Source organism: Equus quagga, chromosome 12 (genome assembly GCF_021613505.1).
Source record: "Equus quagga isolate Etosha38 chromosome 12, UCLA_HA_Equagga_1.0, whole genome shotgun sequence".
In the NCBI taxonomy this organism is placed as follows: domain Eukaryota; kingdom Metazoa; phylum Chordata; class Mammalia; order Perissodactyla; family Equidae; genus Equus; species Equus quagga.
In genome coordinates, this window is record NC_060278.1 from 67482824 (window position 1) to 67509592 (window position 26769).

General features: G+C 40.0%; 2 protein-coding genes across 5 annotated transcripts in view; one reads left to right on the forward strand and one right to left on the reverse strand.

The window, feature by feature from the left end:
- Nucleotides 1–9897, reverse strand: part of CFAP61 (cilia and flagella associated protein 61) — a 294287-nt gene extending 284390 nt beyond the window's left edge. For all 4 annotated transcript variants that reach the window (XR_006891038.1, XM_046678345.1, XM_046678346.1 and 1 more), the window contains exon 1: nucleotides 9836–9897. The gene's annotated coding sequence lies outside the window, so the exon portion shown is untranslated. The remainder of the gene's footprint in view (nucleotides 1–9835) is intronic.
- Nucleotides 9898–9982: 85 nt separating this feature from the next.
- CRNKL1 (crooked neck pre-mRNA splicing factor 1) lies at nucleotides 9983–26769 on the forward strand. The gene is made up of 14 exons (XM_046678350.1): nucleotides 9983–10124; nucleotides 12050–12202; nucleotides 13041–13132; nucleotides 13940–14098; nucleotides 14561–14727; nucleotides 16926–17104; nucleotides 18268–18438; nucleotides 19345–19536; nucleotides 20285–20344; nucleotides 22107–22187; nucleotides 22919–23158; nucleotides 24640–24741; nucleotides 25193–25441; nucleotides 26397–26769. The coding sequence occupies exons 1-14, from the start codon at nucleotides 10074–10076 to the stop codon at nucleotides 26562–26564; spliced, it is 2064 nt and encodes a 687-aa protein (XP_046534306.1). The 5' UTR covers nucleotides 9983–10073; the 3' UTR covers nucleotides 26565–26769.

Below are 26769 nucleotides of genomic sequence, written 5' to 3' on the forward strand. Positions count from 1 at the left end.
GGGATAACCCCAGGAAAGTTGGCAGACAAAAGCCAAAAAGACCTGGGTCTTAAACTCCACATCCAAACTCACCTGTCTCAGCAAGTTAAAATCACCAGAGAGAAGGCTGACAGTCCTTTGGTGAAAAGAAACTCACCTGGTGGGCTCTGGGTGCATCTCGATGAGAGGAGAGACCTCTCCAGAGACTGAGACATTGGTGGTGGCCATTGTTCGGACCTAGTCCAGGCGTGCTGACACAGACCCACCCAGACAGATGCCACTGAAATAATTCTCCTGGTCTGTTAGCCCAGGGGTCTGCCACACCCACTAGAGCACAGATTTAATCCAGATCAGCCCGCCCTAGGGACCGGCCCCACCCAACAACAAGCCCTCAGGCTACTTTTCAGCCTGCATTGACTGGGTGCCTTGATTCTCTACAGGCAGGCGAGTATGTCCACCTCTGTGGGGGAGGGCATGTGTGAGGACCAGGTAAACTGTGGGGGGCATTGGTGGAGAGGTGGAGGCCTCTGCAGTGGGGCATCAGAGTATGCTCCAGGGTGTTGGGAAGTGTGCAGGGACTAGGACTGTGTTGATGGCATGTGTGGTCCTGTGGGGGGTGAGGCTTATCAGTCGCAGAAGACCTGTCCTTCACAAATAGCCACAAAAAGGATCAGCCCCACTTTCCAAACCCCGAAACAATTGAGTGCTCCCATGCCTAGGGGCAGCCCCACTCAGCTGAACTCTTAAGAGAACTGAAAACAGCCTTGTAGGCCTGAGGCCTATAGCAACTGTAAGCCCCTGAACCCAGCAACCAGCTATACTGGGTACCTCCCCAATTAACAGGAAAACTGCAACAGGAGTGTGCTGTTAGAACTTGTAGCCAACAGTGCTGAGACTCCCCAAACAAGATTTACAAAAGGCTGGCCAGGGAAGGAAAGACTAGACTCCCTGGGTACCTGCATTAAGAGAAATCCTGCCACAGCAAAAGGACACAAGCAGCCCACAAGGAGGTCACTCCTGGATCTTCTGGACTGGTGACAAGAGGGAAGCACACTGCTGGGCCTCCAAAGGCATCTCTTACATAAGGTCACTTCTCCAAGATCAGGAGACATAGCTGACTCACCTCATACATAGATATAAGCACAGAGAAAGAGGCATAATGAGGAGACAAAGGAATACATTTGAAACAAGGGAACAGGACAAAACCCCAGAAAAAGGAATAAATGAAACAGAAATAAGTGACCTACCCAACAAAAAGTTCAAACAAAAACTCATAAGGATGCTCACAGATATTGGGAGAAGACTGGATGAACACAGTGCGCTCATCAACACAGAACTGGAAAATATAAAAAAGAACCAATCAGAAGTGAATAATAGAATACCGGAAATGAAAAATTCACTACAGGGACTCAGTAGCAGAGTAGATGATACAGAAGAATGGATCAGTGAGCTAGACGAAAGACTAGAGGAAATCACCCAAGCAGAACAGAAAAAAGAGAAAAGAATTAGACAGAATGAGAACAATCCAAGGGAACTCTGGGACAATATCAAGCTCACTAACATTTGGATTATAGGTGTCCCAGAAGGAGAAGAGAGAGACAAAGGGGCAGAAAATTTCTTTGAAGAAATAATGGATGAAAATTTTCCTAACCTAAGGAAGGAAACAGACATCCGAGTACAGGAAGCACCCTGAGCTCTAAATAAGATAAGCCCAAAGAGGCCCACACCAAGACACATTATAATTAAAATATCCAAAATTAGGGGCTGGCCCCGTGGCCGAGTGGTTAAGTTTGCGCACTCGGCTGCAGGCGGCCCAGTGTTTTGTTGGTTTGAATCCTGGGCGCGGACATGGCACTGCTCATCAAACCACTCTGAGGCAGCATCCCACATGCCACAACTAGAAGGACCCACAACGAAGAATATACAACTATGTACTGGGGGGCTTTGGGGAGAAAAAGGAAAAAAATAAAATCTTAAAAAAATATATCCAAAATTAAAGATAAAGAGAGAATCCTAAAAGCAGCAAGAGAAAGGCAACAAGTGACATACAAAGAAAAGCCCATAAAGCTATCAGTGGACTTCTCAGCCGAAACTCTACAGGTGAGAAGAGAATGGTATGACATTTTTAAAGTGCTAAAAGGAAAAAACCTACAGCCAAGAATACTCTATACATCAAGGTTGTCATTCAGTATGGAAGGAGAGATAAATAGCTTCCCAGACGAGCAAAAATTAAAGGAGTTTACCACCAAGAAACCAGTTCTACCAGAAATGCTGAAGGGACATATTTAAGTGGGAAAGCAATGACCACAAACAGGGATAAAAAAAGATTTTTAAAAACCAGGCAATAAAATCACAGGTAAAGGTCAAAATATAGTAAAAGTAGCAGATCACCCACCTATGAAGATAATATGAAGGTTAAAAGACAAAAGTGCTAAAATTACATATTTCAATGATTAGAGGGTAATGGATAGACATACACAAAACAAGAAATTAGATATGATTTCAAAAACATAAAATGTGGGAGGAGGGAAGTGAAAAAGTAGAGCTTTTAGGAAGAGGTGAAGCTAAAGAGTCTATCAACTCAATATAGACTGTTATATAGATAGAATAGTATATAGGATCCTCATGGTAATCACAAATCAGAAACCTATAACAAGAAAGCAAATAAGTAAGATAAAATAAATCAAACATAACATATTACTAAAGAAAGCCATCAAACCACAAGGGACGACAGTAAGAGGGGGAAAAAAGGAACAGAGAACTACTAAAACACCCAGAAAAAAACAGTAACAAAATGGCAATAAATACATATTTATCAATAGCTACTTTAAATGTCAATGGACTATATGCTCCAATCAAATGCCATGGGTGGCCAATTGGATAAAAAAACAAACAAGATCTATATATATGCTGCATACAAGAGACACGCTTCAGACCTAAAGACACTCACAAACTGAAAGTGAAAGGATGGAAAGACATATTCCATGTAAATGGCAAAGAAAAAAAAGTGGGAGTAGTAATACTTATATCAGACAAAACAGACTTTAAAGCAAAAACTGTAACAAGAGACAAAGAAGGGCACTACATAATGATAAAGGGAACAATCCAACAAGAAGATATAACACTTGTAAATGTCCATGCACCCAACATAGGAGCACCTAAATATATAAAGCAAATATTAACAGACATAAAAGGAGAAATAGACAGTAACACAATAATAGTAGGGAACTTTAACACCCCTTACACCAATGGATAGATCATCCAAACAGAAGATCAATAAGCAAACACTGGCATTAAATGATACATTGGACCAGATGGACTTAGTGGATATATATAGAACATTCCATCCAAAAACCACAGAATGCACATTCTTTTCAAATGCACATGGAACATTCTCCAAGATTGAACACATATTAGGCCACAAAACAAGTCTCAATAAATTTAAGGAGATTGAAATAATACCATGCATCTTTTCTGAGCACAAAGGTATGAAACTGGAAATCAACTACAGGAAGAAAACCAGAAAAGCCATAAAAATGTGGAGATTAAACAAAACGCTACTGAACAACGATTGGGTCAATGAAGAAATCAAAAGAGAAATAAAAAAATTCCTGGAGACAAATGAAAATGAAAATACGACATGCCAAAATCTATGGAATACAGCAAAAGCTGTTCTAAGAGGCAAGTTTATAGCAATTCAGGCCTACCTCAACAAAGGAGAAAAATCCCAAATAAACATTCTAACAGCGCATCTAAAAGTACTGGAAGAAGAACAACAAACAAAGCCCCAAATGAGCAGAAGGAAGGAAATAATAAAAATCAGAGCAGAAATAAATGAAATAGAGACTAAAAAAAAGGAAAGAAAAAATAATGAAACCAAGAGCTTGTTCTTTGAAAAGATAAACAAAACTGACAAACCCTTAGCTAGACTCACCAAGAAAAAAAGAGAGAAGGCTCAGATAAATAAAATCAGAAATGAAAGAGGAGAAACTACAACGGACACCTGAGAAATACAAAAGATACTAAGAGAATGTATGGAAAGCTATACGCCAACAAATTGGATAATCTAGAAGAAATGGATAAATTCTTATAAACTTACACCTTCCAAAACCAGACCAAGAAAAAGCAGAGAAGTTGAATAGACCAATCACCAGTAAGGAGATCGAAACAGCAATCAAAAACCTCCCCCAAAATAAAAGTCCAGGACCAGATGGCTTCCCTGGAAAATTCTACCAAACATTCAAAGAAGACTTAACACCTATCCTTCTCAAACTCTTCCAAAATATTGAAGAGGAGGGGAGGCTTCCTAACTCATTCTACGAAGCCATCATTATCCTGATCCCAAAACCAGACAAGGACAATACAAAAAAAGAAAATTATGAGCCAATATCACTGATGAACATCGATGCAAAAATCCTCAACAAAATACTGGCAAATCAAATACAACCATACATTAAAAAGATCATACATCATGATCAAGTGGGTTTCATTCCAGGGATGCAGGGATGGTTCAACATCTGCAAGTCAATCAATGTGATACACCACATTAACAAAATGAAGAATAAAAATCACATGATCGGGGCTGGCCCCGTGGCCGAGTGGTTAAGTTGGCGCGCTCCGCTGCAGGCGGCCCAGTGTTTCGTTGGTTCAAATCCTGGGCACGGACATGGCACTGCTCGTCAGACCACGCTGAGGCAGCATCCCACGTACCACAACTAGAAGAACCCACAACGAGAAATATACAACTATGTACTGGGGGGCTTTGGGGAGAAAAAGGAAAAAATAAAATCTTAAAAAAAAAAAATCACATGATCATCTCAATACATGCAGAGAAAGCATTTGACAAGATACAGCACCCATTTATGACAAAAAGTCTAAATAAAATGGGTATAGAAGGAAAATACCTCAACATAATAAAGGCCACATATGACAAACCCACAGTAAATATCATTCTCAACAGAGAAAAACTGAAAGCTATCCCTTTAACAACAGGAACCAGACAAGGATGCCCACTTTCAATACTTTTATTTAACATTGTATTGGAAGTCCTAGCCAGAGCAATCAGGCAAGAAAAATAAATAAAAGGGACCCATACTGGAAAAGAAGAAGTGAAATTGTCACTCTTTGCAGATGACATGATTTTATATATAGAAAACTCTAAAGAATCCACTAAAAAACTTTTAGAAATAGTAAATAAATACAGTCAAGTTGCAGGATACAAAATCAACATACAAAAATTGGATGCATTTCTATACACTAATACCAAAGTAGCAGAAAGAGAAATTAAGAATACAATCTCATTTACAATTGCAACAAAAAGAATAAAATACCTAGGAATAAACTTAACCAAAGAGGTGAAATATTTGCACACCGAAAACTATAAAACATTGTTGAAAGAAATTGAAGACACAAAGAAATGGAAAGATATTCTGTGCTCTTGGATTGGAAGAATTAACATCATTAAAAAGTCCATACTTCCTAAAGCAATCTATAGATTCAATGAAATCCTTATCAAAGTTCCAACAACATTTTTCACAGAAATAGAACAAAGAATCCTAAAATTTATATGGAACAACAAAAGAACCTGAATAGCCAAAGGATTCCTGAGAAAAAAGAACAAAGTTGGAGGCATCAAACTCCCTGATTTCAAAATATACTACAAAGCTAGAGTAACCAAAACAGCATGGTACTGGCACAAAAACAGACACACAGTTCAAGAGAACAGAATCGAGAGCCCAGAAATAAACCCACACATTTATGGACAGCTAATACTTGACAAGGGAGCCAAGTGTATACAATGGAGAAAGGAGAGTCTTACTTCAATAAATGGTGTTGGGAAAACTGGACAGCCACATGCAAAAGAATGAAAGTAGACCATTACTTTACACCATGCACAAAAATTAACTCAAATTAATTAATGGATTAAAGACTTGAATGTAAGACCCGAAACCATGAAACTTGTAGAAGAAAACATAAGCAGTAAGCTCTTTGACATCGGTCTTAGCAGCATATTTTCAAGTCCCATGTCTGACCAGGCAAGGGAAACAAAAGAAAACGTGAACAAATGGGACTACATCAAACTAAAAAGCTTCTGCACAGCAAAGCAAACCATCAACAAAATGAAAAGACAACCTAACAATTGGGAGAAGATATTTGCAAACCATATATCAGATAAGAGGTTAATATCTAAAATATACAAAGAACTCATACAGCTCAACAACAAAAAAACCAACAACCCAATAAAAAATGGGCAAAAGATCTGAACAGAGATTTTTCCAAAGAAGATATACGGATGGCCAACAGGCATATGAAAAGATGCTCCACATCATTAGCTATCAGGGGAATGCAAATCAAAATTACACTGAGATAGGGGCTGGCCCCGTGGCCGAGTGGTTAAGTTGCCGCGCTCTGCTGCAGGCGGCCCAGTGTTTCGTTGGTTCGAATCCTGGGAGCGGACACGGCACTGCTCATCAAAGCCACGCCGAGGCAGCGTCCCACATGCCACAACTAGAAGGACCCACAACGAAGAATATACAACTATGTACTGGGGGCTTTGGGGAGAAAAAAGGAAATAAAATAAAATCTTAAAAAAAATCAAAAAAAAAAATTACACTGAGATATCACCTCACTCTGGTCAGAATGGCTATAATTAACAAGACAGGAAAGAACAAGTGCTGGAGAGGATGTGCAGAGAAGGGAACCCTTGCACACTGCTGGTGGGAGTGCAAACTTTGTAGCCACTATGGAAAGCAGTACGGAGTATCCTCAGAAAATTAATAATAGATCTACCATAGGCTCCAGTTATTCCACTGCTGGGTATTTATCCAAAAAACTTGAAAACACAAATGCATAAAGATGCGTGCACCCCCTATGTTCATTGCAGCATTATTCACAATAGCCAAGACTTGGAAGCAACCCATCAAGGTGCCCATCAAGGGACAGATGGATAAAGAAGATGAGGTATATATACACAATGGAATACTACTCAGCCATAAGAAATGATGAAATCCAGCCATTTGTGACAACATGGATAGAGCTTGAAGGTATTATGCTAAGTGAAATAAGTCAGAGGGAGAAAGTGAAATACTGTATGATCTCACTCATAAGTAGAAGAGAAAAACAATGAGATACGAACACATAGCAATGGAGATTGGATTGGTGGTTACCATAGGGGAAGAGGGGGAGGGGGAAAGGGCTGATGAGGCTTACATGTGAAGTGACGGACTAGAATTAGTTTTTGGGTGGTGAACATGATATAATCTACACAGAATTCAAAATATCTTATGATGTACACCTGAAAGCTATATAATGTTATAATCCAATGTTACTGCAATAAAATTTAAAAAATGGCAAAAAAAAAGAAAAAATAATGTCTAATGATTTTTTAGACTTCATGAAAGACATGAATCCTTAGTTCTGAGCTGGAAAATAAAAATAAATCTTAAATACATAATAGGGAAACTACAAAACACCAAAGACAAAACCCGAAAGCAACCAGATAAAAGACAGACTGCCTATGAAAGAACAAAATTAGATTAAGTGTGCATTTCTCATCAGCAACCATAGAAGCCAGGAGTACAGGAGTTAGCAAACTTCTTCTGTAAAGGACCAGACAATAAATATTTTAGGCCCCATCAGCCATATGTTCTTTGCACATCTACTCAATTCTATTACAGTACAATAACAGCCAGAGACAATATGGACACAAACGATCATGACTGTATTCTGGTAACATTTTACTTATGGACACTGAAATTTAACTTTCATATAATTTTAGTGTGCCCTAAAATATTCTTTTGATTTTTCCAACTGTTTAAAAATGTTTTTAAAAAATTCTTAGCTCATGAGCCATACAAAATAGACAATAGGCTGAATTTGGCCTATGGGCTATAGTTTGCCAACCACCAGCATAATATCTTAAAAATACAGAGATAAAAACAACCATTAACCTAGCATTCTATACCTAGCTAAACAATTATTTAAAAATGAAGGTGATATAAAGACAATTTCATGCAACTGCTAAGAGAAATTACTATTCAAAGAACCCAGTTGAAAGACTTAGCAAAAGGTGCATATCAGGAAGAATAAAATTAAAGTCAGAAAGAGGTGGAATACAAGATGAAATGCTGGGAGGAGAAAAGGAAACACGGAGGCAATCCAAATAACCCTTGATGGCAAAAAGAAAAGTGATAACGATAAGAAATTTTGCTTAAAAAACAAAAGCTGAGTTGAATTTCCAGACAATAAAAACTTGTGAGATTGAAGGATGGCAATCAGAAGCAAAGCCTTCTAAGGTGCTGTGTCTTTGAGAGGAGGCTGGAGATGACTAACTTTAAACTTTGTTAAATCAATTATGCATAGCTACAAATTGAAGGGAAATATCTTTTTATTTTAACAGTTATTTGATTATTTTGTTAGGTGACTCCTCTTTATCATTGTGATATAAAATCTCATTCAATTTATTTAAAATTTGAAAAGTGATAAGAATATTTAAATAATAATATAGGTGGTATAGAGCTATGGCAAATATTTTTATATCGGTTACAAATGACTTCAGTTTGGGAAATCAGCATAAAATTTTTTTGAAAGTATTATTTGCAGAGGTAGATGTGATATTTCTACACACCTAAATATATCTTTTTTCCAAACACCAAAAGAGACTTGCAAGTGTCAAAATCCTCTTAACCAATGAGCTATCAAGCCATGAAAGACATGGGAATCTTAAATGCGTATTACTTAGTGAAAGAAATCAATCTGAAAAGGGTGCATACTGTATGATTCCAATGATACGACATTCTGGAAAGGCAAAAAACTATGGAGACAGTAAAAAAAAATCAGTGGTTGCAGAGGGCAATGTGGGGTAGGGAGGGATGAACAGGCGGAGGACAGGGGATTTTTAGGGCAGTGAAACTATTCTTTACCATACTTTAATGGTAGGTCAATGTTATTATATTATTTTTCAAATTCCACAGAATGCACAGCACCAAGAGTGAACCCTAATGCAAACTATGAACTGGGTGATAATGATGTGTCAATGTAGCTTTATCAACTATAACAAATGTTTGATAGTGGTGAGGCTGTGGGAGGTAGGGGGTGGGGTTGGGGGGGTGGGAAATAGAAATTCTTGGAAGTTTTCACTCAGTTTTGCTGTGAACCTGAAACTGCTCTAAAAAATAAAGACTTTTTTCTCTTTCAACCATTTGCTTGCACATAATTAATTTTTCTGTTTTTGAAGGCAGGTCAAGAATTACTCCAGCTTACATTTACTGAGTGCTTTACATAGATTTTCTCTTTAATCTTGGTGAAATAGGTATTATCACCCTCGTCTTATAGTTAAGGACACTGAGGCCAAGAAAATTTACATATTTAAGGCACACTCAGAGAATTTAAACATCTGTTTATCTGACTACAAGTCTGGCTGGTTTGCTAGTACTCTGCTGATTTAATTTTATTTTTTTGTATTACCTGGCTTTAAAATACCTTCAGTTATTTTTAATCACAAGCCTTAGAGTTAATTATTTGAGCGGAGCTGTCAAGAAACGAACGGGCGTGGACCTCAGAGACTGCAAACCCTGAAATGCAACGCGGAGCCGGGCTGCCTCAGAGCGTTGCAGCTCGCCCCTTAGCATCCTGGGAATGGTAGTTTTCTGGCCTCCCCCCCCGGCCCCCCCCCCCCCCCCCCCCCGCCCTCGAGCATCCGGTCCGGAGCTTGGTTCCTATTCCCCTTGCTGGGCGCCACAGCTCGACAGATCCACCCGTCCTCGCACGGGCATCACACTCCCGCAGACTGGGGACACTCCCCTGACGCCCTGGACTCAATAACCATGTCTCTGCAGGGCAGGCCAGCGCTACCCACCTCAGCCGCAACTCCAGGACACAATCCTCCACGCTCGCCACCAAGGAGGACGCGCAGCCTGGTTACCACAGAAACGACGCTGCCTCCGTCACGGCGCGTGCGAGCGGTCAAAGGTCACCCGAGCCAGTTCCGCTTCCGGTTCCGGGATCCCGCTTGTTGTGAGGAAGCTTTGGGGTCTTCGTGAGCCTGCGGGGCCGATTTCTGGGGTCCAGGCTTCGGGCAGGTTGCTGCTGCAGCCATGGCGGCCTCCACCGCGGCTGGGAAGCAGAGGATTCCCAAAGTGGCCAAGGTAGGCAGTAGCGAGGGACCTTGTGGCAGGAAACTGGGAGAGGGGCTTGCCTGAGCCTCCATGGTGCCGGGGGCTGGAGAGTGTTGTCCCGGATGCAGGCCCACCCAGCGGTGCGGGGCAGAGGTGTAGAAGAAGAGGCAGCGTCAGCCGGTGGTGGGGCGCAGGCTCTTTTCACCACGGAACACAACCTGTGTCGGCGTGGCCTTCGTTCTGGGGAGGTGTGTTTGTGGACGGAGGATTGGGGTCATTCAGCAAAGATTAACAGCCGGGCAGTGCGCTCGGCTCTGGGGAGCTGCGCTCGAAGGCGGGCGACGAGTGGTACTTAAAGTTAAGGCGCGAGTAAGTGTAAAATTTCAACCTTGCCAAGTGCTACTGAGGCAAAGTAGAGTACGCCGTGGAATCGTGAGAGTTTTGTGTGGCGGTCTCCAGAGTAAACTGCTAAGGAAGTGGTGTTTACGCTGATCCGAGAAGGCTGAATAGGAGTTAGCCCGGCTGAGAGTGGACGGAATGAGAGTAGATGACAAGAGTTATATGGGGGCATAATTTAAGTTAATTAAACAATAAATGTGATATGATCTGATATTTTCATCCGTGGCTGGTACTTACTGAGTGCTTAATATGTGACAGGCTTTGTCCCAAGGCTTTACAGATACTCTCCCTCCAGTCTGTTTCTCCAGCCCAGAGGGTTCTCTTGAGTTTGTCCTTTCCATCTTCATTTAGATGACTCCCAGAGATAATGCATATAAAGCACATAGCACAGTGTCTGGCACTTAGTGCTTATTAGATATGAGCTGTCATCATTATTGTCATTCTACACACGGCATTAAATAATTAATGTTTCTTATAATTCAATTGCATAAACTTTTTTGGGCATCACTGGTTCAATAGAAACATAGTGTGAATCACATATGTAATTTTAGGTTTTCTTATAGCTACATTAAAAAGTCAAAACAGGGCTGGCCCAGTGGCACAGCAGTTAAGTTCACACGTTCTGCTTTGGGGGCCCAAGTTCGCCGGTCACACCCCTGGTGTGGACCTGGCACCTCTTGGCAAGCCATGCTGTGGCAGGCGTCCCACATATAAAGTAGAGGAAGATGGGCACGGATGTTAGCTCAGGGCCAGTCTTCCTCAGCAAAAAGAGGAGGATTGGCAGCAGATGTTAGCTCAGGGTTAATCTTCCTCAAAAAAATAAATAAAATGAATAAATAAAAAGTCAAAACAGGTAACATTAATTTTAATTATATATTTTATTTAACTCAGTGTATCCAAGATATTGTCATTTCAACATGTAATCAATATTAAAAAATTTAATTAGGTAGTTTATTCTTTTTTTTCCAAACTAAGTCTTCAAAATCCAGTGTATATTTTATACTTACAGCCCATCTCAATTTGGATTCACCACATGTAGCTCATGGATACTGTGTTGGACAGCACAGCTCTAAGACCTCAGGAAGCTTATGGTCTAATGATGGATACTTACTGAATATTGTCTTTGACTTGAAATGCCATGAAAAACCAACTACCGTTATCCACGTGGGACATAGAGGTTGTAAATAGAACGTGTAAATAGATGTTGTGATGCTAGATAAGAAGTGGTAGACATCTTGATAAAACAGAACCTCTGGTGAGAATTTTACCTAGGCCGCCTCAAAGTTTATTATTATACTAATCTAAAAGGGAAAACTTGCTATTTTTGCTACCTTTTCACTTAAGACTTTTACCTATGGCTTTGTAATAAATACCATGCATGAGATAGAAAACATATTTTTTGTATTTAGTTTCATAGAGAAATGGGAACATGTCATACAAAGAGGGCATCTTGTAATATTACTTATGAAATTCACATCCTAAGAAATGTGCGTTTATTTCCTAAACCTTGTGTGAAGGTCATCTACTAAAACTAGAAATGTCTTCTGTCTAAAAAGGTGAAAAACAAAGCCCCGGCTGAGGTACAGATAACTGCAGAACAACTCTTGAGGGAAGCTAAAGAGAGAGAACTTGAGCTTCTCCCTCCTCCGCCTCAACAGAAGATCACAGATGAAGAAGAGTTAAATGATTACAAACTAAGGAAAAGGAAGGTCAGTCAATGTGATATCTTTCAGTCTATTAATATTGTTAAGAATTTATAGGTCAAAGTTTGAAAAGTTCCTCATTGGTTAGAGAGACTATAAGATAAGAAAAGGTTAGTGTCTCTAGCCACATCAATAGTATAACTTCTGGTTACCAGATAACTGCATTTTGTTGAACTTTATAAAATATGCCATGAGTTGTCTATTTTAAAGTATGAAGTAGTTAAATCCCGCAGAGACATAATTCTGATGTTGAGTCAAAGATGAGTGGAAGTTTAACAGGTGGAACAACTGACACCTAGAAAGGGGGTGGACTTAGTGAGACTGCATTACGTACTGCTATCTGTACCACTTTCTGGGTTAAGAGTTAAGAGCTGGGAAGGAGCCATGAGAAGACGTGGGGAACAGCTCTGCTCCTCTCCCTAGAATGGAGGGTTGTTTTAAACCACTAATCCTATTGTATCAACTTACTAGTTATCCTCAGTGAGTTCCTGTAGGAAATTCTGAGACATTACTGGGAGGACATAAATAGTCAAAAACGTTTTCTTATTAGGAACAAGTAGAGTATATTAAAGTGTCAGTTATTTGTTATGGGCAATAAGAGAAAATGTCAGCAATCCTAATTCTTTTATCTAAAGTGTTTCTCTTGGTTTACCTGTAAGAGTGTAAAGAAATACCTGTGATTGCAACCTTCTTTAGTGGGTTTCTTATTTCTCAAGGATTCCAGGATGTAATTTCTCTTAAATAAGAACAAAATGAATAACCTTTTTAGTACAAGGATTAATAGACAAAGGTGATGTCATTTTTTATTATTTTCCTTTAATTTGACCCTTTTTGCCTCTGCCAGACTTTTGAAGATAACATAAGGAAAAACAGGACAGTAATTAGTAACTGGATAAAATACGCACAATGGGAAGAGAGTCTAAAAGAGATTCAAAGGTAAAATTGCTGAGCATGTAAATTTTGTACTTAAAGATGTCATAAGATGACAGATACAAAAAAATAAAAAAAGTTAAAGCATCAGTAGAAGATTGTGTCTCTGGTGGTAATTTTCACAGTTTGTTCCGTGGAACTCTGGGGTTCCTTTGAAGGGCCTCAGGGGCACTGTGGTAGGTTAGTCCTGGAGGGAACAGCAGAGGAGGCTCCATGGGCAGGTCTCGCCACTAACGCACACTCTACAGCCAGAGAAGTGCAGTTTCATCTGCTTTCTGTCTATTGGAATTTTTTTTAATAAAAATTGTTCCGCTGAAAACCAGTGACCAACAAGGTAAAAATCACAACCTGGCCTTTCCTGTTGTCCAGGCTTTCTGCATTCTCCTAGCATACCCTTTGCCCCTACTGTGCCTGCGTACTTGCCACTCATGTCTCCTTACTGTGACATTTGGCTATTCTCTCTGCCTGGAATGAGCGCCCCTCCCCACCCACCTTGGACTCTGGTCTTTCCTCAAGTTCTCAATTCTGGAGTTACCCACTGCTTAGCCTTTTCCACCAAATCTTTTTATTTCTTCCCCTCTGCTTCCTTATACAAATCTTGCCTATAACATTTATCACATTGCATTGTAATTACATGCATGTCTCTCTTTCTCTAAGGCTTTGTAAGGTTCCTGGGAATATCACATCTTTTCACCTTTTTCTGGCCAGAACCTGGCTCGTGGTAGACACTGATAAAATAGCAGGGCACTGCAGATGGTTGCTACATGTATTGTATGTACTGCTTTTGATACCCTCCAAATCTTGCTTCTTAAGGGCTCGATCCATATATGAACGTGCTTTAGATGTGGACTATCGAAATATTACACTCTGGCTGAAATATGCCGAAATGGAAATGAAGAATCGTCAGGTCAACCATGCCCGAAATATCTGGGACCGGGCCATAACAACTCTGCCTCGGGTCAACCAGTTCTGGTAAGTTTCTGATCTAATGAAACGGCGTTTTGTAGACTAGGAAAGATCCACATTCGTGTTATTTATTTTATTTACCTAGTTGTAATTGTATGTATTTAATTTTATATCCTTTTTCTTGAAACCTACTATAAGTACTTTTTTTTGTTTTATAGTCTATTAGGTCATAATTACAATGTATAATAGCTCTGTAATCAAAACTAAAATTTTGATTGCAATCTTCTCTGCATAAGAAACTGCTTGTTGAACTAAAAGCAATTTTTAAGAAAAATATCTTTTTCAGTTTTTCATCCTTTTCAGATTTATATTTTAATAAGAATACACATTTAATATAACCTTTAGGGAAGACAAAGTGTTAAATATTCTTCACTTTTAACAAAGTAGAACTAGAAATTACCAGAGAGCATTTTCTCCCTGAGTCATTTTGACTGTGACGACGGATATTTTCGGGTGGTTTTGTTAAAGGTACAAGTACACGTACATGGAGGAGATGTTGGGAAACATTGCTGGCGCCCGGCAGGTGTTTGAGCGCTGGATGGAATGGCAGCCTGAGGAGCAAGCCTGGCACTCCTACATCAACTTTGAGCTGCGATACAAGGAGGTGGATCGGGCCCGCACCATTTATGAACGCTATATCCTTTGGTGAGGTCTGAGTGATGCCGTAACTGTCTTGTGTGCTGCTCCTCCCCTGGAGGTGTCCTCCTGGTCAGGACACACAGTCGTTAATGTTGGCCTAGAAGTCCAAGATGCAAGTTTCATCTGCATCATAAGCTACATATGTATTTTCTAGGGATGTAGGTTGGTCAGAATAAAAGTTTGTGGTTTGGGTAATTGTTTGAGTTTTTTCAGTGAGCCTGGATTTGTTTATATTTTGGGACTAATGCTGTGGTACCTTGTAGAAAATGACATACTAAGGCCCTAGCTGCTGTAGCCTGTCCTACTTTTCTAGGGTTTAAGTTGGTCCTTAGCACCATTACTGGAGTCTATCCAGAGGTTTACTGTTTACTAGCTGTGTGACCCCAACAAGTCAGTTAACTCATCTGAGCCTTGGTGTCCTCATCTGCAAAATGAGAATAAAAATTCCTACTGTGGGCCGATTGTGAACCTTAGATGATATTGCGTGAAAGCATTCTTAGCAGCTGAAGTAGTCAGTCCTCATTATTCGCTGTTTCCATATTTGTAAATTCTCCTACTCGCTAAAATTTATTTGTAACCCTAAAATCGATATCTGTGGCACATTTGTAGTCATTTGCAGACGAACACAGAGTGATGAAAAATTTGAGTCACCCGAGGCACATGGTCCCAGCTAGGGACAAACAAGGTGACCCTCTGCCTTCTTGTCTCTACTTGCATACAGAGGTGGCCAGAGGATGGAGACGGGATGGTGCAGTGCAGTGTAGTCACTCTGGGGCCACTTGCATGGGTTTGAACCCCTTCTCTGGCACCGGTTAGTGGGTGGCCTCAGGCAAGTCACTTAAAACTCTGAACCTTGTTTTATCTTTTATAAAATAAAGAAAATAGAGTCTAAGAATTGGTTGTTTTTAGGCTTTGAGATTTTTAATCTGTATGAGATATGTGTATTTATACATATTTCCCCTAGGAGCAGGGCTCACTATTCGCTGATTAAGTGGTTATAGTGACTTCATAGAACATAACTACCACAAATAATGAGAAGCAACTTTATTATGCAATTTTAAGATCTTAATTACCTCTACTCATTTTAATATTATTAGTTTAACAAAAGCTTTTCTAGCACTTGCTGTGTGTCAGGCATTGTTCTAAGCACTTCACAAATATTTTCATTTAATCCTCATGACACCCTGTCATGCAGGGACTATTCCATTCTACAGATGAGGAAACTGAGGCATGTGAGATTAAGTAGCTTGACGGGGGTCTCTCAGGTGGTGATGGCGATGGCACCCAGTAACAACTTCAGAGCCAAAGCTCTTAACATTGTTGTCATATTTGAATGTATTACTACTTTAGAAATTAGGGGTCGGCCCTGTGGCTGAGTGGTTAAGTTTGCGTGCTCTGCTTCTGTGGCCCAGGGTTTTGCTGGTTCAGATCCTGCACGTGGACATGGCACTGCTCCCCAGGCCGTGCTGATGTGGTGTCCCACATGTCACAACTAGAAGGACCTACAACTAAAATATACAATTATGTACTGGGGGGGTGGTTGGGGAGAAAAAGCAGGGAAAAAAAAGATTGGCAACAGTTGTTAGCTCAGGTGCCAATCTTTAAAAAAAAAAAATTAATGATTTCCTCAAAGAGAGTAGATTAAAAATAGATATATCCTATTAAGAAATAAAATGGTAATTCAGAACTTTCTCTTTTGGCTCTAGTTAGCAGTTTTCTTTTTGTGACTTTTTTTCTTAATCATTAATTCAAATATTAATGTTCTTGAACATGTACTATAAAAGGTGCCCTGTATTGGGCACATTCTTTTGGCCAGAAACTGCTAAGAACCTTACATACATGTCCTCATTTAAAGGCGGCAGTCATCCGGTGTGGTGGGTATTATTTTTCTCTGTTTACACATGATAAAACTGAGGCTTAGACAAGTTAGATGACTTGTCCAAATCACATGGCTGGTAACCAGAGTTCAGCTTTTTGATGGCTCCAAACTCCTTTTGTACCCCTGCTAAAATATTGAAGGAGCCCTGGAGGAAGACGTGGCCCCTCACGGAGGTCACAGTTTAGTGGTTCTCCGCCTTTGTATGTGTTATATCACCCCATCATCAGCGTTTGTGTGGTTGGGGGTTTTGGTTTGGATTTGGGGTTTTTGTGAAGCCATGTTGCCTTGCCTGGTATTTCCTTTATTCCCCTGCACTTGTTCTCGTGCATCCTGATGTGAAGAACTGGATCAAATATGCCCGCTTTGAAGAAAAACATGGTTATTTTGCCCATGCACGGAAAGTGTACGAGAGAGCTGTCGAATTCTTTGGAGATGAACATATGGATGAACACCTTTATGTTGCCTTTGCCAAATTTGAAGAAAATCAAAAAGAAGTAAGTAAACTTAAATAACTTGATTATGTTGCACAACAGCTTAGAAAAGGTTACTTCTTTGTACATGGAGTTTATTTACATGTTCTTATTTCCTTATCCTTGGAGAAAATGTTTTCAAAATGTAAGAATATGATTTCTCAAAACAGCATACATTTGTGCTAATCTGCAGATTGGGAGCTGAGTGATTATAGATTATATTGTAACTGTCTTAATTTTGTGCTTTGCTTGAAAATTAAGCCTTTAAATGTAGAGTGAGAATATTGTCTATAAACTGAGAGTTAGTCATTTACTATCCTGATTAAAGGACTTTACAGGTAATAAATTTGGAAACACAAAGCCCAGAGCCCTCAGAACGGAGAGCAGAATTTGAAATGAAAACAGCGATTGTCCCACAAATAAGTCAGTTCTTTTCTTTCATAGCATATATGGAAAATAATCCCTTAAAGCAGCTCAGATAACGTAGAATTGAGAGAGGTAGGCTGAGATCTGAATGCAGGGTCTTGCATAGGTCACAGTAGGGAGCTCAGATTCTGTCCTAAGGCTGGTGGGAAGTATTGGGGGCGGTTTTAAGCAGGGGAGTGGTAGGATATAGTTTATATTGTAAGGAGAGCATCTCGCTAATTCATGGAGATTGTATTAGGGGCAGGGTGGCAAAAGTGAGGACATTTTTGAAATGGTCCACAAAGGAAATGGAGGTAGGTGGGCAGGGGGATGGGGAGAAGTGAAGGAAGGTAGAAATGGCAGGGCTTGTTGAAGCAGTGAATGTGGGGAATGAGGAAAGCAGAAAATCAAGCAGGACTCCTGGAGAGTTTGGCTGGCGCAAGTGCATGATGGTAGGAGTTGCTTGCCAGGATTAGGAAGACTGGGAAAGGCTCAGGTTTGGTGGGGAGATAGAGGAGCTCAGTTGAGACCATTTAGTCTGAGCTGCATAGGCGACATCTAATTGGCAGTGGTAGGTAGACCTTATTAAATGTAGAGCTCAAAGGAGAGTGTCAGTCCATCCTGACTGAATTACCTCAACAAAAAGAAGAAAAATCTTACTTTGGACATTCTGAGAACTTAAAATCTAAGTTACAAGTGACGTTTTATGTCATAATTACTGTGCTAGTTGTCACTAGAATGAGAATATTGTGTTATGGCTGATAACCATCCTGTCCTCTTAGTTTGAAAGGGTACGAGTGATCTACAAGTATGCCCTGGATAGAATTTCAAAACAGGAGGCCCAAGAACTCTTTAAAAATTATACCATCTTTGAGAAGAAGTTTGGTGATAGGCGGGGCATTGAAGACATCATCGTGAGCAAACGGAGATTCCAGTATGAAGAAGAAGTGAAGGTGAGTGCTGGGGTAGATGCTTAACTCTGCAAGTAACTGACATGTGCCGCCCAATACTAGCTACAATAAAATGAATAATAGCACGTTAAGCCTACCAGTGATTACGGTATGTTTCTGCAATAAATTGGCAGCTATTCCAGACAGGTAGGAATAAAGAGGCTGATAGAAACAGCAAGCACCACTTGGATTTGCTCTGCCACTCACGTGTGGAAAGTAGCTTTGATTGCTGATTGTGTGCTGTAGAACTTGAGCAAAAAAATCTCAAATCTGTTTGAGCTCATTTTTGAAACAAGATGGAAGCATCAGAGATTGATCCAAAAAAAGTTTTTATATGTTACATTTTAGCTTAACTGCTTGAATGAAAGAGGTATCATGGATATGATTCTATTCTCATTTCTTTGTCTGTAATGTACTGTTTTTATTTGAATTCAAAGATAGTAGCATTTTCAAGATATCTCCAAAGAGAGGACTAAGTCAGGTATTAAATGAGGCCAGCAGGATATATTCAAGATAAATTACTATTAATTGAAAAGGCAGATGCCACAGTTGTGAGCATCGTAATATTTCCATTGTAATTTTAAATCTAGACATAATGATATGTAGTCACTTATATAAACAAATACATTTATAAAAATAGGCATCCAATTATTGAGTAATTATTTGGGGAGTAGTGGTGAGAGGGGTCTTGCTGTGGAGCACTTTAATAATCTGTCCTCTATGTTCTTTATTCTTTTCTATTTATAAAATCTCGGGGATGGTATTTTTAAAATAAGATAGCAGGTAAAATCTAGAGAAAAAAGTTGCTAAAAAATAGAAAGTTAATCTGGTGCCTTCTTTCAGCTCACATAGTCCAGCAAGTGTAGCTCTTGGTTTTGTTTTTATTTATTAAACTTACTGTCTTTCTAGGCTAATCCACACAATTATGACGCATGGTTTGATTACTTGCGTTTGGTGGAAAGTGATGCAGAAGCAGAAACAGTGCGAGAAGTCTATGAAAGAGCCATTGCCAATGTCCCACCCATTCAGGAGAAGAGGCACTGGAAGCGCTACATCTATCTGTGGGTCAACTATGCACTCTATGAAGAACTGGAGGCAAAGGTGAAAAATGGAATTACGTGTCATCCGTTAATGGTTTCCTTACCCATGCGCTTACAGCTCAGCTGCTGTGGGTAGTAACTGATATTTACAATCCTTGAAACAGAGGAATTTAGTTTTAGATTCTTATAGGCCTCCGTCAGCCATACAGTTATATATTCTCTCCACAACATTTTAAACTCTGTACCTGTTGTGGGCATGGGTGAGGTGTTTTTTTATTTGGTTGTATTTTGGTTTTTAAACTTTGAGGCACAACAAGATTATCACTTGGAACTTGAAGGGAACAATGAACCAGCCCTTAGTTTAATTATGTATGGTTTCCTGGGTTTTCTTGTAAATAGGGATCACATCTAGGTTGCACATTTTCACTTTGGTAAAGATCCAGTGGAATTTTCAGAATTTGGTTGTGTACAAATTAATGTTGATGGGTTCTCTAATAAGCTCTGCTGTTGATCTGAGACCATAAAACATCTTTGTTTCTTTCTGCTATCAGGCAAAAAAGCCTTTCCACACGGAAGCTCTCAAAGTTTGATGGCTATATTGTTGGTGATTCTTAAACCAAAATTTGATGGCCAAGGTAGTTCACACTTTTGATCATAAATGAAATCAGGGTTTGAAAATAGCAACTTATGAAAACATATTCAATGTTGGGGATGCACCTTTTTACTAGTATTAGTAAAATTAGTAACCAGTAAAATTAGTATTAGCAACAGATTTCAGTATTTTGTGAAAATTTCTTATCCTAATACAGGATCCTGAGAGGACAAGACAGGTGTATCAAGCCTCTTTGGAACTAATTCCTCATAAAAAGGTACATTTGCTCTAAGTGTTCTGTTCCAAACATGTCAAAATCCTGCTTCTGTACTTGTGAAATAATTCAGTAAAATAATATATATATTTTTTAATTGTTTTTTTAAAATTTTTTTTAAATGTTAATAAGCATATTGGCTTATAACATTGTGTAAGTTTCAGGTATATGTTATTGTATATCTGCTTCTGTATAGACTGCATCGTGCTGACCACCAGTAGTCTAGGTTTTATCCGTCACAATACATATGTGCCCCTTTACCCCTGTCACCTTTCCACAAGCCTTTTCCCTCTGGTAACCACTAATCTGTTCTCTTTATCCATGTGTTTCTGTATCTTCCACATATGAGTGAAATTATGTAGTGTTTATCTTTCTCTGTTTGGCTTAGTTCACTTAGCATAATACCCTCAAGGTCCATACATGTTGTCACAAATGGCACAATTTTGTCTTTTTTACGACTGAGTAGTATTCCATTGTATATATATACCACATCTTCTTTATCCATTCATCCATTGATGGGCACCTGGGTTGCTTCCATGTCTTGGCTATTGTGAATAATGCTCTAGTGAACATATGGATACATAAGTCTCTTTGGATTGTTGATTTCAAGTTCTTTGGATATATTCCCAGTAGTGGGATGGTTGGGTCATATGGCATTTCTATTTTTAATTTTTTGAGAAATCGCCACACTGTTTTCCATAGTGGCCCCACCAGTCTGCATTCCCACCACCAGTGTATGAGGGTTCTCTTTTCTCCACATCATCTCCAACATTTGTTATTTTTTGTCTTGTTAATTATAGCCATTCTGGTGGGTGTAAAGTGATATCTCATTGTAGTTTTGATTTGCACTGACTGCTGTGTGAGGATCCATGTCCTGGATCACTTTGGCCTGTGAGAGGGAGGGGCCCACTCCCCTAGTTCCACTACTTCTCTGGGGATCCAGTCCACCCACCTTCAGACATATAGCTGCATGGCTCTCTCAGGCATCCTCTTGTGCTGTGTAGGGAATCCTCTGTTAGTTAATGGATATCCATTTGGTTGTAACTTAGAGGGGACAAAGAGTACTACTTCCTCTGCCATGATGCTGACATCACTCTCAGTATTTTTTGTTGGAATATTTCCCTGTGCTAGGCACTATGGAAAACATAAATAAGAACGAGATGTGCTCTTTGCCTGTGAAAACAGCTTACAGTGTAGTTGAGAAGACAACCTGTGTTGTGACAAATGAATAACACAGATAATAATGTAGAAACTCAGAGGAGGATGAGTAATTGGAATAGACTGAGTAGGAGGAGGAAGACACACATCCAGAGGGCACACAGTGTGTACAGGAAACAAAAACAGGTGTTTCTTGGTCACTGAGTGAATGGATGCATGCATGAGTGAACACATGCGTGTTCTGGAAATGGTTGTGATGTTATCTCTGCCATATTTCCGAGCAGAGAAACAAGTAGCAATGTTGACCAAGTTACCTTCTAGAACAGAGGTGGCATCTTCTTGCCCGCTCACAAACATACCCACAAAACAAAGCCAGTTCTGAGTAGGGGCTGCAGGGCCATACAATACAATAAAGTATCTGTTTTACTGTTTTAACTTTTATGAAATAAATATCATCACCTTTGCTCATAAACGAGAAAATATATCTGTCCTAGCTCTGAAGTTTTAGGGAAATCTAATTGCCTGTGGCTTTTGTTAATTTAAACTTAATTTAATTTAATTTAAATGAGTCTCTTAAGCTAGATGTTTTTGTGCTTTTGTTTTCTAGTTCACATTTGCCAAAATGTGGTTACTATATGCACAATTTGAAATAAGACAGAAAAATTTACCATTTGCCAGAAGAGCTTTGGTAAGTAAAGAAAGGATCAAGATGCATCGTTAAGTTCCAGGAGAAGGAAATGGACATCTTTGTGCTTACAAGTTGTACAATTTCTACTAAGAAACAACAGAAATACTATGCCTTTATAACCTGAGATATGTTAGAAAACACATGGCCTTTGAAGAAGGATTGGGTGATAACGCTTAAATTATTCTGTTTCAACATTGGAAATTTTATCTTAGGTCAGATTAGGTCTTTGATCTTTACAAGTCTGATCCTGTTAAAAATTTTTGATGTATTAAATGCACCTCCCTCTTAATAATTGTTCTAAAATTTCTTAATAGGGTCAAATACTGTGTTTAAATGCTTTTGTCCTGATAAGCTACTCTTGCCCTGGCTGTGGACAGCAAGGCAGAGTTTATTCTTTGATTACCTTTTTACTCATAGGAGATTTTATACATCTGGTATCCATATTGGAGATCTTGAGAAATTAAAAATCCAAAATAGTTGTCCAAACAATTCTGGAACACAGGCACCAGTGGGCACAGGCCCTCTTGACCACTGACTGAATTAGAGTTTCCTTTGGCCTTCTGTCAGGAGCCATCATGAACAGTGAAACCACAGAGGGAGAGAGCCGCTTGCCATGCTGACTCTCCAAGGTTCTTGCTCAGCAGAGAACAGCTTCTAGGACAGGTCGACGATATCTGTGCACAAGTCGAACCCACTAAGGCATCACAGCAGTCAGTCATTTTCTTTTCCAGGGAACTTCCATAGGCAAATGTCCAAAGAACAAGTTATTTAAAGGTTACATCGAATTGGAGCTACAGCTTCGAGAATTTGACAGATGCCGGAAGCTTTATGAAAAGTTCCTGGAATTTGGACCTGAAAATTGTACTTCTTGGATTAAATTTGCGGAATTAGAGACAATCCTTGGTGACATTGAGAGAGCCCGGGCAATCTATGAATTAGCCATCAGTCAGCCACGCTTGGACATGCCAGAGGTGAGGATCTCAAGCTGAATATAATTTTGTTTCAGACACTTCTCTAGTATGACTTTAGATGGCAGTCAAAATGTGTGTGCATTTTAGGGCATAGCGATGATGTAACTAACCTACAGACTCTTCCACTGAGGTTAGGACTCTTCTGTTTTGGAGACAGAAAAGGTGGGGCAGCAGCCTTCTAGTTGGATCCCAGAGCACAGCAAAGCCCCATTATGACCCCGAGGATGAACTGGGATATAATGGGTGGGTGATTGGCTCTCTTCCTCCCTGTCTCAAACAGAAGGCTAGAGGGGATGGCATAGGGAAGGCTCATCAAGGACACAGACAGCAGGCAACTGCATGTGGAGAACAAGGGAGATGGAGGCTGAGCCTGCACAGCCCTGGATTCTCCTGGCACAGTTTTGCCCAGGTTAGGCCAGCGAAAGAGGCTCTAATTAACCAGGATGTTCTGGAATTACTGCTGCCACTGTCCTGGAAGTCCTGGCCTGCCACAGGACCCAAAATCATCCCTTCAGTATTTAAGCTTGAGCCACAAGGTGGCACCAAACCACAGCTAGGGCCACTTTGAATCTCTCGGGAACCACTAAACTCACTAGGCCGTTTTGTTAATCTCGCACCAGTATGACCCTGCGTTTAATGGTTCACCAGGCCCCACTGATTGTATTAGGGCAGGGCTTTATGCGCTGTGGGTTCCCTCACTTGGCCTCAGCTCCTCACAGACTGCCAGCTCCCAGACGTCTGGGCCACATCTTACTCATCCTTGTGGCCCAACTGGCTGTACCTAGCAAGTACTGAATGCCTTGTGAGTTGAATTCAAACATATCAACAAATTTACAGTGGCACTTAAAGCAGTATATACTGCTATCGAAGGCCTGCTTTCTCCCCACAAGTTCATTTATATGTGGCAGGATCATGATGGTGCCTGGGAGACTTGGCAAGTTTCTCAGCTCTTTTTTTTTAAAGATTGGCACCTGAGTTAACATCTGTTGCCAATCTTCTTTTTTTCTTTTCTTCTTCTCCCCAAAGCCCCCCAGTACATAGTTGTATATCCTAGTTGTGAGTGCCTCTGGTTGTCTGTGTGGGACGCCGCCTCAACACAACCTGATGAGTTGGTGCCATGTCCACCTCCAGGATCCAAACCGGTGAAAGCCTGGGCCGCTGAAGTAGAGAGCAGGAACCTAACCACTGGGCCACGGGGCCGGCCCCTGCGCTCTTCTTAAGTCTAGCATTTGAAAAACTCCAAAAGAGAATCCAAAAATAAATCCAAGGTCTTTTTTCTCATAATCTAGAACTCTAGCCAAGTTTTGGCCAGCTTATAAATGCCAGTATTTATTTTATCCACATACCATCTGTTTCTTAACTGTTGACAAAAGTCCTAGGTTCCTGGATGTCCAGGGTTGGAGTGGTGGTACAGCTGTGCTTTAGGTATGGGCATGTTGCTTTTTAAATGTCTAGACTGACTATTAAGTTATCTTTTTTAGGTGCTTTGGAAATCATATATTGATTTTGAAATTGAGCAGGAAGAAACCGAAAGAACACGAAATCTTTACCGACGATTGCTTCAACGGACACAACATGTCAAGGTATCCGGTGCCTTGTAGATTATCTTTGATTTTGCTTGAATCAGCAGTTCTGAAGAAGTATCGTATTTCTATATTTTAAGTGTTTTCTAAAATATATTTATTTTAAGTGACTTGCTTGTTTTTAAAGAGAACTTGTGAGTCTAGAGGACTTTGGAATATTAAGCTTATATCAGGTCAATATTTATACTGCATGTCAATAACTTGGATATCACAGGATGGAATAAAAAGTTAAACTCTCTTAAGGATTTCAGACACCTAATTGGATATAGAAACAGACTGCTTCAACGTTACTATATTAAAGCATATAGTCAATATGTTATATTCTTTGGAATACTAGAAGTGAACACATGAGTGTTCAGATGCCATTAACAAGAAATTAGCTTTATTATTATTACAATATTATCTTCTGGGTGACATGGTTAATTTGGTTCTCTAATAATTTTTTTTCAAGGTGTGGATCAGTTTTGCTCAGTTTGAGTTGTCTTCAGGGAAAGAAGGAAGTTTGGCTAAATGCAGACAAATTTATGAAGAGGCTAACAAAACCATGCGAAACTGTGAAGAAAAGGAAGAGAGACTTATGCTGCTGGAATCTTGGCGAAACTTTGAAGATGAATTTGGAACAGTATCAGATAAGGAGAGAGTGGACAAACTCATGCCAGAGAAAGTCAAGAAGAGAAGAAAGGTCCAGGCTGATGATGGGGTAAGAACTGAGCCCCTAGAGCTGGTCATCTCATGTCAAATGAGCAGAAATGCATCCACCTTTGAAATTTGTCCTTTTCAGTGGCATATGTACAATCTGAGAATGGGAGTAGACAGCCTGGAGTAGGACACAGTTGCAGTCTGGCTCCTGTGGATACACAGAGCAGGGTGTATAGTCCAGCCGGGGGTGGAGAATGGGAGGGGGTTGGCAAAGGCTTCTTAGTGGTGCCTGATTCCAGGAACTACATGAAGTTTGATGTTTCTGGAGCATTAAGCAGGAAGTCAGGATGGAAGAAAATGAAACTCAACTTTTAGGTAGGAGTCAATCCAGAGAAGGCTTTGTAGGCTATAGGAAGGCTCTTAGGCACGAAATGATGTGACCCAGTCATTGGCATCTCCTGCAGGTGGACTTAGGGGCTTAGGAGGACCTGTGGGGAGGCTTTGGAAGCGAAGCAAGTGGTGATGGAAGCTGGAACTAGAGTGATCTTTAGGAAGTGACATCAGTGACTGACTGGAGGTAGGGATGTGAGGGCAGGGAGTCAGAATAATAATACACAGATTTATGGCTTTTGCTACTGGGTAAGTATTAAATAAATCTTTAAAAATTTAAAATCTTAAACATAAGACTGCAAGATGGAGTTGGAAACACAGTGTCTTCTTGGTTGACTATAGGGAGCTGTGCTTAGATTTTTAGAATTTTTTCCACCAGGTTTTTAGCTCTAGTGAGCTACACTTGCAGCAACAGCAATCCACCAGCTACTTATTTACTCCCAATCCTCAGGGCCCAGCCCTTGTTTTTTCTGTAGTAGACTTTTATGTTGTTTTGTAAAATGAAGCTAAGTTGAATTTGAACTCTAGGTTTCTCAGTGAAAATTCTCCACTTTAAAGTAACTGTAATGTGACTATTTCAGCCTTGTGTTAAGGTATCTTTTAATTGTTTTACTTTTTTTCTGTAGTCTGATGCAGGCTGGGAAGAATACTATGATTACATCTTTCCGGAAGATGCTGCCAACCAACCCAACCTCAAGCTCCTGGCCATGGCCAAACTCTGGAAGAAACAGCAACAGGAAAAAGAGGCTGCCGAGCAAGACCCAGATAAGGACATCGACGAGAGTGGATCCTGACCTTCTTGTTCACATGGATACATGTCTTACTATTTTTATAAATTAATAGTTTGGAACTCTTTTGACTCCTGTAAGTTTTTGTATATTCCACGAAGAACGAATGGATTGGACTCTTTGATAGCTACTTTTTGAATTATTTTTAAAATGCACTTGGGTTAGTTAAGGATGGGGGCTTGGAAGTAAAGGAATTTTTTTAACTGCTGGA

Excerpts from the sequence above, each read along its gene's own strand:
- CRNKL1 (XM_046678350.1), top strand. The coding sequence starts at position 10,074 with ATGGCGGCCTCCACCGCGGCTGGGAAGCAGAGGATTCCCAAAGTGGCC. Across the intron at positions 12,203-13,040 it reads ACAAACTAAGGAAAAGGAAG|ACTTTTGAAGATAACATAAG; the intron begins GTCAGTCAATGT and ends TGCCTCTGCCAG. Across the intron at positions 22,188-22,918 it reads CATTTGCCAGAAGAGCTTTG|GGAACTTCCATAGGCAAATG; the intron begins GTAAGTAAAGAA and ends TTTCTTTTCCAG.